The 15,911-nt window shown below is 47.3% G+C and overlaps 1 protein-coding gene across 1 annotated transcript in view; it reads left to right on the top strand.

Annotated features, from left to right (window-relative positions):
- LOC115405295 (microtubule cross-linking factor 1-like) overlaps positions 1-15,911 on the top strand; it is a 44,434-nt gene that overhangs the window by 15,880 nt on the left and 12,643 nt on the right. Inside the window, exons 4-10 of the mRNA XM_030114830.1 lie at positions 3,300-3,359; positions 4,465-5,853; positions 9,104-9,232; positions 11,554-11,658; positions 11,760-11,990; positions 12,161-12,322; positions 14,696-14,863. Of these exons, the coding sequence (XP_029970690.1) occupies positions 3,300-3,359; positions 4,465-5,853; positions 9,104-9,232; positions 11,554-11,658; positions 11,760-11,990; positions 12,161-12,322; positions 14,696-14,863 (2,244 nt within the window). The remainder of the gene's footprint in view (positions 1-3,299; positions 3,360-4,464; positions 5,854-9,103; positions 9,233-11,553; positions 11,659-11,759; positions 11,991-12,160; positions 12,323-14,695; positions 14,864-15,911) is intronic.

Here is a 15,911-nt window from a genome sequence, read left to right as displayed (position 1 = left end):
AGACCTGATCTCACCTGTGACCCCGGTGGTCCGACCTCTGTTTCTGCTGTGCTGATCTCACTGAAGCTGTGACCTTTGAACTGATCCCGGCAGCCTGGCTGAACTCTTCCAGGGACTCAGAGTGTAACGTCGGGACTCCAGCCGCCTCGAAGTCCGAGTCCCTGCAGCCGAAGCTCATCATGTTCATTAGAGAGAGAAATCCAGACGAGAGTTCCTGCTTTGATGCACTTAAAAAAAACAACCTCAAACACCGTCGTATCGCTCCTTAAAATCCTTGTAAAGCTCTTAATGGCCTCGCTCCCTCATGTATCACTGACCTGAAGCACCTGGAGACGCTCAGCCGGAGGTGTCTGGATAAAAGCCTGACTGAAAACTGAAGGGGCCTGTTTAGCTCTGATCAACCTGCCCCCGAAGTCAGGTCAGCGGAGCCACTGATCGTCTAGCAATGTCTTTTTGACATCGGAGAGATTTTCCTGCTTTCATCATGGTTTGGAACATTTTATCCCTTTGAAGGTCTTCATTTCATGTGTTTGATGTTTTCTGTGAAGCACTTCGTGAAGGACATTTAAAAAAGTGCTCGTTAATAATAATGGTTATTGAAATAGCTGTCGCTGGTGGCATTTGAAAGATGAAGTAGAAGAAAATGGTTTGCTTTCATTTTATAAGTGTGTGGAATTTAAGTGAATATAACTTTCAAACATTTAATTCTTAATCTCGAAATTATATTATTTCAACTTTTGATGCATTTTTTTCTAACAACATAGTCACTAAAGTTAGTGGCTTGACTAATGGATGGATGGATGGTGTTAATACACAGATTACATTCATTCTGTCTGAATTTGGGGTAAAATAAAATGGTTAAACGAGCTTTAGTGAAAAACTATAACTGTCAAATCATCTGTATGTGTAAAAAATCTGACATTTACCAAGTATTTCTAGTTTAATGTGTCCCACTAGCAGGACGAGTGACTTAGCAAACAGCCAGCAGTGAAAAAATAATGTATTAGAAGTGAAATAAAAGAGTGAGTGTGGTATTTAACAGAAAGGAGAGTGTTGAATGTTGAGGCGGCGATGTGGCTCGACTTTCTCTTCCTCCCAAAACACGGGAACTCGCTTCCTTCAGGCCTGAATCAACTCTTTTAATTGCTTTTTATAGCAGCTCTTCAGTATGAATAAGTCGTTGATGTGTAAACCTTTTTTTAGCTGCTTCTCTTCCAGCTGTGCTCGTCACTGTACACACACACACACACACACACTCACACACACTCACACACATGGTTGCCCTCCTAAACGGAGCAGTAGGACAGGGTGAGTCATTCATGGCCAGCCGGGTGGAAAGTGTGAGGGTGAACCTGTTCTGCCCCGAGCGGGGCTGGAGCTGGACTCGGCCGCTGGCTCTGACACCAGTCTCCGGCTCTGTGTGTGTGTGCGTGTGTGTGTGTGTGTGTGTGTTGGCGTCTCCACAGCAGCCGTGGTGTAACTCCCAGCTGTGGCGGCAGAGCTAATCTCTCCGGGGAGTCGGAGGATTAGACAGCATCTTGTCCAAAGCTCCTCGGAGCTCCAGACCGCCGTGATCAGGATCCCCGCTTATTGTAGGCGGGAGTCAGAACCAGAGAAACAACAGGACGATCAAAGAGAAAAGAAACTGAAGCCCGGCCTGTTTGTACCACCGCACTGATCTCATCTAAAGATGGAGGCTCTCTGATGCTACATTTACATTCAAGCTGTGATTTTAACTTTTTTCTCTCAAAGAAAACGACTAATTTGCTTCAAATGTGGTTCCACGTGTTGACTTGAAGAAGTAATGACTTCCCGAATCTTACCTGGCACGGCCACATGGTGTAACAGCTTCAACTGAGACTGACAGCTGAATCTGTTTGACGGGCTGGTTTGAAACTGATGCTGGTCAAATATTCCAACAAAACGGAAACGGGATGACGTCTTCCTCACTGGCTCAGAGAAGCCGAACCCACCCAGGACACAGACTGGAACAGATCACCTTCTTTAAATGCACAAATCAGCAGAATGAAGAATTTTTTCCGAAAGATTCCCTCGTCATGCTCCATGACCCCAAAAAACCAACTGAAAATTAGTCCAATCTCAACATAAAGCTCATTTTAATGGTGCGAAATACAGTAAAATATAAAAAAAAACTACAGATTAATTGAGTTTTGTTGGGATTTCATCCAGTCAAGCAAGCTCGCAGGTTTGATTTGGACAAAGTTTTCCAACAGATCCGCCTCCTGAGCAGTTGGGCATTAGTGAGCTGCCTCCTGGGATTCGGTTTCACATGAACTGACCCCCGATCCATCAAAACCTCATGCAAAGCTTTGCAGATTGCAGCTAATCGGAGATGAGGTTGTTCTCCTTTATTCGTCACTCGTCGTCATATCGTTGTACTGACATGAACAAAAACCTGCAACAAGGTCGGACAAACGTGTCTTGAAATTGATCATAACGGATAACATGACGGAGGCGTGTTTGCGTGCCGCTGCTCTTTTAGAATTCGTTTTAGCAGTGAACTAATACACAGTAAATCTGAGTTCACTTTGAAATCCGTCACTCTGAGATCAGAAATATTAATCTGAACCTGTTCCTGGTAGGAAGGAGCCAGGCTGCAGCTTCACTGATCATCAGAACCTTTAAATAACTCTGCCAGGGCTGCAATCTGTTCCTGGAAAAAGCTCCACGCTGCATTTATAGAGGGGGATTTCTCTCTCGCTCGCTCTCTCTCTCCCTCCCTCTCTCTCTCGATCTGCTTCTTCACCTCTCTTTCTTCTTCCTTTGGCGCTGCGGCTGATGTGAGGCCGGGAGTTGATAAAAATGAATGATTTTATTAGTGTGTAAGTCTAAGCTGGTGTCCACCAGCCCCCGTTTTATCCAGGCTTTGCGTGCGATGCCGCTGCAGTATTAGCTCCAGGCCAGATTTGCCCCGCTGGACGGGCAGATGCTTCGCCCTCGGAGCGCCGTGGAAGCGCCATGTGTCACTGAATCTGAGCCGGGATAAGACGTCTGTCGCCCTGAGCGGCTCTGAATGAGCTCCAGAGTATCAGCGATGCTCCAAACTGCACAAGTCTCAAGGAAAGACTCCAATTACGACTTGTGGATCACGAATACAGTCCATTAAATTCCATGACAGCCGTGTAAAAGTGTTTGATTTGGGTGATTAAAGTGACATTAGGGAGTGAATGTGGAAGTATGGTGATGGTCTAATGTCCTTAAAGACGTCCACACATATTAATGCCGCTCTGCCTGTATGTCAAACTGAATGGCGTGTTTCCATCTCTGCTGTTTTCCAGACCGCACTGAGGCGACGAGGCAGCAGGGAAACCTTTAAAGACAAGAAATCCACAACTCAGGTGAAAACGCTTTGTTCTGCTGCTTTGACTAAAGACAATAGAGATGTTAGTCTGATCAATGCATGTGAGTTTTGCAGTGATGGGGTAAAAAAAACTCATCGGTTCCTTTGAATGGTAGTTATTAAATTAAAAAAAAGAGTGAATTACACTGAAACTTGGATAACAGGTAATGCCAACGTGAATGGAGTGGATTGTCTCATTAGCAGCCCAGTGACCCGGAATCAAGAGAATAGCATCACTTTTCATCTTTTTAAAAATTTTATTTTACATTGAAATATATTCTGCAGAATATTTTTTTGCTTATGTGCAAACAGTGAAACTCCCATATATCATAGATTTATTTATTTTAAGCCTCATTTTAAAAAAGTATTCTTTAGTTACAAGATTTAGGTCATTAAAAGTTAGAATTTTGTTGTAATATCAGATGTTTTGTCTATTTTCTACCTAAAATTATCACTATATATTTTTAAATAAAAATTCCTCATGTTTTTATTTATGAATCGTTTGAGAAGAAACAACTCAAAAAAGATAACATTTTCTATTTTTATTATTATTAGTATTATTATTATTATTATTATTATTATTATTATTATTATTATTATTATTATTATTGTTTTCACAGACACACACATTTCTGAATTTTTACTGGGAGTATGAGCCAGAAACGAAAGAAATAAGAAAATAAAAAACAAAAACATCAGAGATTATTGTAAAGTTAAAAACATCCTCCAGTTATTTTATTATTTTATCTTTAATTGGTTTATTTATAATTGGAAATTGTTATTTATTTATTTATTTGTTTATTATTATTATTATTATTATTTTTATTTTTTTATTTTTATTTTTTTTTTACATTTTTGGAACTCCATCCTCCTATAGCCCAGGAATTTTCTTTTTTTTTTTCTTTAAGTTGGATGTGATTTTCTTTTTCATGTAATGTGAGGCAGTCCAGTCTCACAGAGGAATAACTGGACATGTTTATGGACATTAAGTCCCCTGCTTGAGGACATCAGTCAGCGGTCTGTGGGTCAGGAGCATTTCCAGGTGAGAGAGGACTCGTCCCTTCCTCAGTCTTAACTCTGTTCCCTCTGTCCGCCACCCCCAGGAGGACAGTGCAGACCTCCGCTGCCAGCTCCAGTTCGCCAAGGAGGAGTCGGGGCTGATGAGGAAGAAGATGGCCAAGCTGGGCCGGGAGAAGGACGAGCTGGAGCAGGAGCTGCAGAAGTACAAGTCGGTTTACGGGGACGTGGACAGCCCCCTCCCCCTGGCCGAGTGCGCCGGCGGAGGCCCTCACACCACCCGAGAGGCCGAGCTGCGCCTCCGCCTGAAGCTGGTGGAGGAGGAGGCCAACATCCTGGGCAGGAAGATCGTGGAGCTGGAGGTGGAGAACCGCAGCCTACGGGCAGAAAACGAAGACATCCGCTGTCAGTACGAGAGAGACTGCTTCGGGCGAGAGCCCTTCTCCAGCATGCCTTCCTCGCCGTACGGCGGCGACGCCCTGGAGTCCGCCGGCGAGCTGCGACGGCACCTCCAGTTCGTAGAGGAGGAGGCCGAGCTGCTGCGTCGCTCCATCTCAGAGATCGAGGATCACAACAGGCAGCTCACATCCGAACTCAACCGCTTCAAGTTTGGTCCGAGCGGCGGCTCCGGGCCCGGCGGCGAGGAGGGCGTCGAGGGGACGCTGTTCAAACCCGGGAACGGGGGCGCCGGGAACGGCTCCACCGGCGGGATGATGATGGAGGAGCTCAAGTCGGCCCGGATGCAGATCAACGAGCTGAGCGGGAAAGTGATGAAGCTGCAGTACGAGAACCGCGTCCTCATGTCCAACGTGCAGCGCTGCGACCTGGCCGCGCACCTCGGGCTTCGAACCGGCAGCCCCCGGGACAGCGACGCCGACAGCGACGCCGGCAGAAGAGAGGCCGCCGAGGACGAGGAGGCGGGCCGGCTCCTCCTCCTCCAGCCCAAGAGGGAGGGTCCGATCGGGGGCGAGAGCGACTCCGAAGACCTGTTCGAGAAAACGGCGACCACCTCAGGGTTCGGGAGCATCAAGCCGTCGGATGGCAGCGAGCTGAGCGCCACCGAGCTGGCCAACCGCCGGCGGGAGGAGAGAGAGTCCTTCTCTAACGTGAAGCGAGAGGCCGAGAGGCTCGGCAAGACGGTGGACCGGCTCATCACCGACACCGACAGTCTGATCTTCGAGGGCCGACTGCTGGTGACGACGGGAGAAGGCCTGGAGGGCGGAGGAGCCTCCGGAACCAAACCGGACACTCAAGTCCTGGACACCATCAACACACGCATGAAGGCGTTCCGCACCGAGCTGCACATCTTCGTGGAGAAGCTGGACCACGTGGGAGAGGGGCTGAGGGAGCGGACGGACGATCTGTCACCCATGCCCAACCTGACGGAGTCCAGCAGCTTCCTGTCCACCGTCACCTCCATGTCCCGGGACTCTCCCATCGGCACCTTCGGGAGAGATCTGGTCACTGACTTCCAGGTAAGTCTGGATGTTTCCTCTCTGCCTTAATGTGATCATATCAATGAAACTGCATGGTAGGTAGCCGTGTAAAGACTCTCTCCAAGAAGTCCAGACAGGACGATGCTGTCCGTAGGTCTGACGTGAAACGCTGATCGGTATTTCATTTCCCCTGATCGAAGCTCCTTGTCTCAAAATCATGGTTTAGTCACCGTTAACAGCGGAAAACTGGTCGGTGAAGTTCCAGGTAATAATCCCCAGCTCATAGTTGTGAGAATTAAATTATCTTTGGATTGAGAGCCCCTAAGTGTCCAGTCATTAGTAAACCATTTAAATCTAAAATAAACTCGATGAGAGTCTAAGTCAGCAGCATGTGCAAAATAACCTCCTCTAATTAAAGATAGCGGCAGCGTCGTACATCTTCAGCCAGACGCTCAGGACTGTCGGTGGGAAATTCATTCAGCTGGATTCAAAGATGGGTTCGGATCTTTTCAGGTCTGGTCGTTCAGATTGGATCAATGATGCTTCCATCGAATCGCCCTATCACAGTGTCTTTCCTATCTTTGTAAAGTTGCGTTTAGGAAGCGTTTAGAAGGGTTTGAGTCAGATGTCCTAACCCTAAAGCATTGACGTGTGACAGCCAGAATTAGGGGAAGCGTTGGTCAAATTAGGAGTATGGTGGCTCTCTGGAACTGACCTGAAGCCTGTGAGGAGATGGTCCCACCAGTGCCGTCTAGATTATCTTCTGTTCGTCACAATTGAGAGGAAAGTTGCAGGTTCGATGCCCCATCTCTCTCCATCCACACGTTGAAGTGTCCTTGAGCAAGACGCTGAACCTCAGACTGTTCCCAGTGGAGTCATGGAGCGCCTCACATGGCCGCCTCATGCAGTGATGGGCTGTGGTGGTCCCTGACTCTTGACCCCAATCAGTTTAACACTGCATCCTGGAAATGGGGATTAATAAAGTCTGGTTGTTAGCAGCTTAGACAGGTTTGAGGTGAGCTGAGGCGACTTGAAAAGATCCAAACCCAACGCGAGTTGAGGAGGCTGCCGTCTTGGGGTGGAGTCTTTAGAGCCAGCGCAGCGCAGGGTGACAGGCAGTCCCACCGTAAGCCACCCAGCTCTGCCACACTGGCACCACCACCACCACCAGCACCAGCACCGTCACGTCACCCCCGCCCCCTCCACCCAGAACCACTGCTGTCACCATCGCTTCCTGCTGCTGCTGCTGCTGCTGCTGCCGCCGCCTTCACATCTGCATCTCCATCCTCATAGCCAGCAGCCCCGCCTGCCTCCACCCCCCGCCCCCCACCCGCTGCGCTCACTGTCTGCAGCAGCCAGGGCGCGGCGAGGCCGCCTGGCGCTTCCGGTCGCCTGCTTGGTGTGAATGGAGGGATTTTAGCAGCTTCTTCCATTTGGCTCGACTTCTCTTGACGAATGGTTGCATGATGAACTTTAGTAAGTCCCCCGTCTGACCCCCCCCCCCCTCCTTCGCAGCTCTGCTACACCATGCTATCATTTGTATGACTCATTATAAATGGTGTAGCTGGTGTGTTTACACACTCGATCAGCACACAAGCATCGGCCGCTCCGTGGTGTTTCCAAGGAGATGAACCGCATAAGTGTGTGCGATGACAAGAATAACTGTCGGACGCCCAAAACAAGAGTGGCATGGCGCTGTGTGAGAACCTCACTGGCTGGCATCCTGCTTCCTGTCCTTGTTTTCCTGCAGCTCTGAATGAGTCGACATGTCAACATACTGTGTACTCTCCCAAAGCAGGTTCATTATCTGTGTGCTGCATGATCAGGCAGCGTCTCGGACGTCCCTTTCTAATCCGGTAGAATCAAACAGAGCACTTCCCGAAGGAGCCAGTCTGCTGTGGCGAGATCATGTTCTGAAGCTGCTTGTTCTGTTTCTGCTTTGCTCCGCCGCCTGTTGGACTCTCCGGTTAGTCTGGGTGAAGCTGGGTGGTTTAGCCGCAGCTGACCGCTGCAACTAACGAGTCTGCGAATCGAGTTCGAAATGAACAAACCGAAAGAGCAAAAAAAATGTAGACGTGCCATCACCAGAGGGGGAAGTACTCCCAAATATATAATCTGATTCATTAAAAACCAGTTTCAGTGATAAAGAAGACACATTTTGAGTATTGTGACCTAATTTGAATTATAATTCAGAGTAGCATCATTTAAATTAACCTAGAAAACTCATAAAAGTCATGAAATTTAAACTATTTGCATTCACAGTATGTTTAATTGCTCTTTTGTCATGATCAAGTGACAAATTAAAGTCATTCTGATGTTTTATCTCTGATTAGTTGTATAAATTATGTCAACGTAATTAGACAATATTGTTACTTTAATCACTTTTAAAGGATGAGAAGTTTCAGATGACATGTTGCCTCTTAAATAAATGTGAATAAAGTGTTTTACCTGCCGAATAATGAAAACTTAAGGATTTTGGTTCCATTATTTTTTTTTCCCCGCATATTTGACTTGAAATGTGTTGCTATGACAACGAGCGCGGACGCTCTGCGCTCCCGTCAGCGGTCCGGCCGGCATGTCGCCGCCTACAAATGCCGAAAATGCTGTATTTCCTGCCCGAAATGTGCATCGTGCAGGCTGGAGATGCAAGGTTTCCGTAGTTTAGCGCTTGTCCCGCCCCGCTGTGCACGGGCATGTGTCGACTGTCCTCCTCCTACCCGGCGTGGCCGTAGCTCTCGCTCTGCACTTCTCTGCTGTGGTATCTCTCAGCTGTCGGTTTGGACTCATGTATCCCTCATTGCATGCGCTTCATAACGAGTGTTTTGCATTCTTTCCCCCCTCCCCCCTCCTCCTCCCGACTCCCTCTCTTGGTTCCTCTTTGTGTTCCCGCCAGATGTTTCAGCCCATGATTTTGTTCATCCTCATTCTCGTCCTCTTCTCATCCCTCTCATACGCCGTCATCTTTAAGTTGGTCTTCCTCTTCGCGCTTTTCTTCGTACTCTAGTCCGTCTGTCTCCACACCGTGCCGTCTGTTAGTTGATTTCCTCTCTACCCATTTCCTGTTTTTATGGTTTGATTTTTGTTCCCCCCCCCCCCTCACCGCTGTTCTCCCCCGTCCCCTCACTGCCCTGTTTGTTGTCTCCTGTCTGTTTTTGTCCACGATTCGCCTCACGCATCTCCCCGACTCCACCGCCGCCACCACCCGCACCCCCTGTTTCCTCCACCCGTCACCCCTCTCCCCCCCCCCCCCCTCTACCCTCCCCTCCCCTCCCCTCCACGTCACTCACAGTCCGGTCAGAGGGATGAGCTGGAGTGGCGTCTAGGACAGGAGCGAGGCGTGGAGCCCCAGAGCCAGGCCCAGAGCAGGGGAGCCACGGGACTCTCTAGGTACCACAGGCCCCTGGCTTTAAGAGCAGAGGTCAGTGCCTCCTCCATCTCCCTTCCTCCATCAGCCTCCAGCGCTAATCCGGACCATGTTTGACCTGGACATTGCTCTAAGACAATGAACTCAGCCAGCAACTCCAGAACAAACTGAAGCCTGATCCCACATTTTCCTCTCCTGCTGTCATCTATCCAGTCTGGTCTCATCTGCGCTCATCGAAAAATCTTCATTATTTGAATTAATATTTGTGAATAGAGGCATTGCTTCACTGAATTATGGGAAAACTCACAAAATCTGGGCTGAAATCTGCACCGATGTGCATGAGATGATGGAAATGATCAACAGTTCCTGTTCTGGGGTTGATTTCTAACATGTACAGGTCAAATATGAAGAGTCTGGTTTGAAAAAGACAAATCTAAAATGTATAAAATTGCCTCTAAAAAGCTTTCACGTGATATTTTGAGGAGCTTTAAAGCACAGTTTAATCTAAATTCATTTGCTTTTCCATGTGAAACGGGATCGTATTGGGCCACTCAGTCCAGCGCCTCACTTTCGGATGAGCACACTTTCACTCCATTCACTCTTTTTTCACACTCTCACAGCTACAGGTGGTAATTTTCCTCATTCTCTCTCCTTCAATTCGACATGTTTTAATTGCTTTTCTTTTCTAATGGTGCCGTACGCTGCTGGGCGATTTCCATCAGGATATAAGTGGAAGATAAATAATCAAAAAGTGAGAAGTTAAGTTGTGTTATGAGATTTTTTTTGAGCTGATATTTCTCTTGTACAGTTGCAGCTCATTGACCTGAGGGTCAGTTTGTGTGGGTTTAGTGTTTCAGAGCTGAATCTGCCCTCTGGCGCCGCTTCACCGCGACCCGACTCAGCAAATCCAACATATGTTTAAAAAAAAAACAAAAAACGATGAAGTGTCACCGGCGGCCGGACGCACCGGACGGACAACGTGAGGCTAAAAGCACAATCAGCAGGATGAGAGCCCCCGGCTCAGAGCGCTTAAACCCGTCAGTGCCTCCACTGCGCCGTAGCAGGACGCCGAGATTCATAATCGCTGCCTCACGCTGAGAAATTCACCCGTAGTTACGTAACGGCGGCGTGACACATCACTGTTACAGTTACAGTTACGGCACATCGGCGTGGAGTTCTTTTTGTCCACCCCCCCCCCCCCCCTCCTCCCCTCCACAGAGCCTTTCTGCCGCAGTGTAATCTGCGAGGTGAACTGAATGAATGGGAAAGCAGCTTGGATGTAGCGGGATTAGCGCTGCGCTGTAGGCCGGGTTGATTTGCATTTGACATTGGGCCGACAGGGAGGTGATCCAGGGTCAGAACACAACCAGCAGCTCAACTTACTGCTGGAGCGAGGCTGCAGTCCATGGCCAGAGGCAGCGATCGCCTCTTAAACCCTCTTTTCATCTCTAAATTCTCAGTTTTACAAGCAAGTAACCGACCATCACATTCAACACCATAAACATGAGCATCCCATTCCTCACCCGGTGCTGTTTTTTTACCCGGAGAAACTTCCCGTCCTGCACAAACATCAAAACATTTCTTCAGTCTGTATTCTCATAAAAGAGGAGTTGTGTTCCTCGTACTTTTCCCAAAGTTTTGCTGGAAACTTGTCAGAATAAGACGACAGCGAGTTTTTTTTCTTAACTCAAACAAAATAAGAAAATACAGCATTACAAGAAGATGAAACCAAACTATTCAGGAGAGTAAGGGAGCCCAACCATTACAGTAGCTACTTGCCGATACTGATACCAGTACTTTAAATGCTATGAAGTCTAATTCATACTCTACAAGCAAATAATACACAGCACGCTGAGCAGTTACACTTTAATCATGTTTAATATATCGCATCGCTGGTAGGTGAGCCCCGAAACTCGTTAGCCTGTAGCATCGCTCGTCCTCTCACTGCGTACCTGTGAAGTTGCCGACCCGCGACGTCACGTAACACTCGCCAGGTGGCATCGGGAATCTTCTTCTGAGTTCAGGTGCTCCGTGCAGAATCGAAGCCCAAACCTCCTGCTGGTATTGGTATCGGCACGTTCCCACGTGAAACGCAACTGTGCAGGAGAGGAACGAAGCCTAGAGAAAACTAGCAGAGGACCCTCTGAATCTATCTTCGTACTTTTAAAAGTCTGACCTTAAAGACCAGGTGTCACTTCAGTGAATAAGGCTCAAAAATACACAATCTAACCAGCACTTTCCACTTTTTTGCTTTGAGGATATTGAAGGGAACAGATCTAATCAGCTGTTTGGTTTGAAGCAGATCAACGTGTGCGTGCTGCTCCAAGTCATTTCCTCTGCTGTGTTTTGTGCTGCGCGGCGGTTTGTGGCCTCAGCTCCGGGACGCGCCGCCTCCCGACCTCCAGTTTCGCCTGGATCACGACCGAAGGATGAGGGCGGCGACGGCCGACGAACGGGAAGCCGTGGTTTCTCTGCCTCAGGTACTGGAACTCTGCTCTCTTTAGAGAATGGAGGCTTAAACTAGACGTCATACAGATGACCTTTGACACCTTCAAATAACCCTTTCCTGTCCCTGCAGCAGGACGACGAGCGTCTGCGTCTGGAGGTCCAGCGTGAAGGCCTGGATCTGCCGGGCCTGCAGGGCCTGCAGGGCCTGGAGGTGCCCTGGGCTCAGGAGCGAGCCGCCCTGCAGCAGGAGGTCCGACTCTTCAGGCGGAACAGCATCATGGTCTACATGAAGCTCCGCTGGATCCTCACGCACTGGAGGCTCGGACGCCGGGACGACCCGGGGGACGAGGCGCCACACCAAGAGGTGCGTTTGTTTACCTAAACTTTCTCCAAGTCTGTATATTGCGTGTGTGTGTTATACACTGCATGTTTTCAGTGAAGACAAACCAGATCATTCACCAGAGGTGGGCTGATTAAAAGAACCAGGATGCCTTGCTGCAGAAAGTTGACGGTTTTCTCCTCTGTCTCATCCAGTCGGAGGGATTCCCAGAGTTGGGGGTGATCGTGGAGCAGGCGGAGGCCGACCCCGACCGAGACGACAGACTCTGTTTCCCACAAACCCCGGCGGACACCCCCGACCCGGGACCCCTCCTCCCCCTGCCCTCACCCGACCGACACCTGCAGCACCACAGACAGGTACGAGTGTGAGACTGAAATCACGCAGGAACTCCCAAAACCATCCCGTTAAAGTCGGCAGCTGATCGTATAAAATAAAAAAAAATGCAGCAAAATAACATTTTCGAATGGTTTGAACCAACTCTGAATATAGAAAGTTAATTCTTGATGAAAAAGAAATATTTTCTTAATACAAAGATAATTATTAACTATTAAGGAGGAGCCTGTGTCTTTCTGTGTGTTTGTGTGTTATATGTACTCCTCCTCTAACAGGAATATATTTTCCTCACTCAAAAAAACTTGAATAATGACTAAAAAAAGCAAAATTCTGGATGAATTTTTGATTTGTGTTTTGAGCCCTTAGGGCCACCGTAGCTGCTTTTTCTGTGTTTTGTCAGAATTTTTTTTTTTTTTTTTTGTTATTCATGTTTTCTTGAGTGAATAAAATCTAAGCTAGTTATTATTGAAATAATTAGAGTTTGTGCTTTGTATTTACTAAGTCAAATATTCAGTTTAATTTGTTCCAGCAAGTTCTGTGACTGTTCTGCTAACTGTTAGCATGTGAATGGATTTTCCCATAGAATATAGCATTAAACTGGCAGCCTTTTTTTCTTAATCTATGTTTGTTTACTTACTGTGTCTTAAGGCATCACGTTCGTACAGAAAGCATAATTCATCCTTTCCATGATGGCACAGGGGTTGAAAAACACGGCCCTAATCGTCCAGTTGCGCCTTGTGTCGTGTTAGCGGGTAATGTTAGCGTTAGCTGCTTGTCCTGCTGAAGCCACTTGGAAGTTATCAGGTCTGGAGAGTTTCTCACTTTCCGCCATGCTGTGAGTCCAGTTTGGTGCAGATGAACCTGTCACCTTCTGCTCAGGCCACGAGGAGAAGGATCTGGACATTTCTGGGGATGATTGAAGTTTTATACGGCCCTTTATATTTCTATACAGCAAAGCCTTTCAACCTTGCTTTATTTTTGTCTTCATTTTATTTGTTCAGCTCCAGAAATTGTAATTAAAATCAGAATAAAGTTGGTGTTACAGGAGTTAAACAGATCAGGTTTTATTAATATTATTATTATTTAGGTGACACAGTTATGGATTTTCCACATTAGGATCTCTATGAATGAAGAAAGGTTCTCTGTGAGAATTTAAGTGAAAACTTGATGCTTTGTTGTGATTTTGACCGTCTGTCCACCAAAGTGACGCCGTTCATTATTTTTCCTTTTTTTTCTTTCTTTCTTTTATTCGCTGAATGTTTGGCAGCGTTTCATCGGCGCTGTTTGGCACCAGTATGCAGATGAGCGCGTTGACCCAGATAGCTGCTTACAGGCGGCAATTATTCTGTACACTGTTTGGTTTTTGTTTTGTTTTTTTCAGTCTTCTGGAGCCGACTGAAATATTACAGTCTCACGGGAGACAAAGGGAGCGGCGGCTCTTCTCTTCACCCCGTTAGAGAACCAGGAGTGTGAGCGTCTTTGTCCCGGATGCATTATTCAGCAGCATTAAGTGCTTCACTTTCTGTCGTGTTGTGATTTCTGGTCCGACATGTGGTTTTATCCTCGTTCCTGTGATCAGGAGAGACTCCAAATGAAATCCGTCCGTCTTTCTTTCTAATATCCGTGTTTTTAATGCGTTTCGCTGAGACTCGGGAGCTGCAGGTGGTTTCCTGCTGCAGGCTCCTTCACAAACGACGTCTCCATCGGGGACACTTGAGTGTAATCGCCATTTATCTTAATGTGCAGAAAAATGAGGCTCCCTCTGAAAGTTTTGCGTCCATCAGTAATAATCTCATCACTAAATCTTTCCTTTTGGTATAAATGTGATGGGGCTTTCTGGTTTGGCTGCTTTCCTGGGGGATTATGGATTCGTCTTGATGTTACCCAGCAGTATTTGTCTGTTTTTGGTTTTCTCCATGTGAGGGGCACGGTAGAAGGAAGTGACAGTGAGAGCAGGTGATGGGTTTAGGGTTGTGGTCGACCTCCTGCTGGGCTTGCCGGCCTCCTTCCAGGGCGAGCAGCTTGTCACGTCCTTTCTCATCTGTATGCGGCCGCGCACGCCGCCTCGGGACGTGTTGGGGGAGTGTCAGCGATCGGTCGTGCGGGGCCTTCTGGGTTCAGACACACCCCTGCTGCAGAGGTCAGAGCAGGGACGAGGCTGAAAAGCAGAGATGGGAACAAAGATGGAGACGTTAAAGTGAAAAAAAAAAAAAAATTGATTTATGAAGCACTGACGAAGCAGGTTCATCCCAGAGTGCTCTAAAAAGACACAAAGGACACGATCAGATAAAAGAAGGAGACGAATCCGTCGCGTGTTTTCAGATAAGAGTGGAAGTTGCTGAGCTGACACTTGTCTATGTGTGTGTGGTGTGTCTGTGTGTGTGTGGTGTGTGCAGTTCGGCGAGAACCGCCGGGTCCTGCAGGCCTTGCGGACGCTGCTGGACGAGTTTCGGGAGGAGCTGCGGGAGGAGGAGGCGCGGCGGAGCCAGCTGCAGCAGTCCTACGCCAATGACAAAGCCGCCTGGGAGGTCAAGTGGGCCGAGATGAAGAGCCAGGTCGCTCAGGTACAGATGGCGCCTCAGCGGCCGCCGTTACAGGCGCAGGGCGCGATCTGGCTCGCAGCGCCCGCCGACAGTAAACATGTTGACTCCTCCGCGGATCAAATCCCGCTCGGGGCGAACCTGCAACGCGTCCAAAACAAACAAGGCGGAGGCTTTCTGCCTGCCGACCCGATATCTCAGCTCCCATCTCCAGTCAAATGCTTTTAACTCGATACAACCGAGCAGAGCTGCGAACTGTAAGAAAATAGACTCGATTCAGATAGAAATGCAGCGTCCACCACCGTCACTTAAATATCGTAACAACTGATGAATTCGGTTTGTTTCTCAACATTAAATTAAAAAAAAAAAAAAAAAAAGTCAGGAAATGACTGGAGTCGTTACAGGGAAGCCGATTCTTCACTTCCCTTCATGTATTGATAGATTTTAAATGATAAATCTTAACATTACTGTGGGCCTGCAGGTCAAATGCTAATCATATCAAATAACTTTATTTAAAAAAAGCTGATCAGAGCATTTCCAACTCAAACGGTGTCCATGCCTCAGGTTGAGGCCCTGTTGACGCTGCGTCTCAAGGGAAAAAGCATCATTTTGGGGTTTTCGTTTCAGAGAAGTTTCATGTTTTCACAGCAGAATTTTGAAAACAAGGTGAAAAATCCTCATAATCACAAACCACAAATGCTCGACACCGTTGTTTTTTTGTTTTTTTTGTAAGAAACCACAGAAAAATGTGTGTCAAATATAAAGTAGCTCATATTAATAATTTTCTCTTTCAAAGAAAAACGTCTTGGATAAAGATGAATAGATGAAGTGCAACGAAAACACTGCAGAAATGCTCTTCAAACCTCAAATAACTGAACTTCAGATGAAATCAGGACTTATTTCCATTTACAAACCTAAACAAAGAGAAAACTAAACACTAAAACTTAAATATGAGCTAGTTCCGATGCTAGGAGTCCATTTTCGTTCATACATTTTAGATTCTCTACTATTAAATAAAAGGCTTGAATCAATAATTTGACTGGTGTCTTAGCTTTCTACGCTCACTGAAATA

This window comes from Salarias fasciatus, chromosome 18 (genome assembly GCF_902148845.1).
Source record: "Salarias fasciatus chromosome 18, fSalaFa1.1, whole genome shotgun sequence".
Classification (NCBI taxonomy): Eukaryota; Metazoa; Chordata; class Actinopteri; order Blenniiformes; family Blenniidae; genus Salarias; species Salarias fasciatus.
Note: the sequence above shows the minus strand (reverse complement) of the source record. Positions and strands in the feature narration are given on the sequence as shown.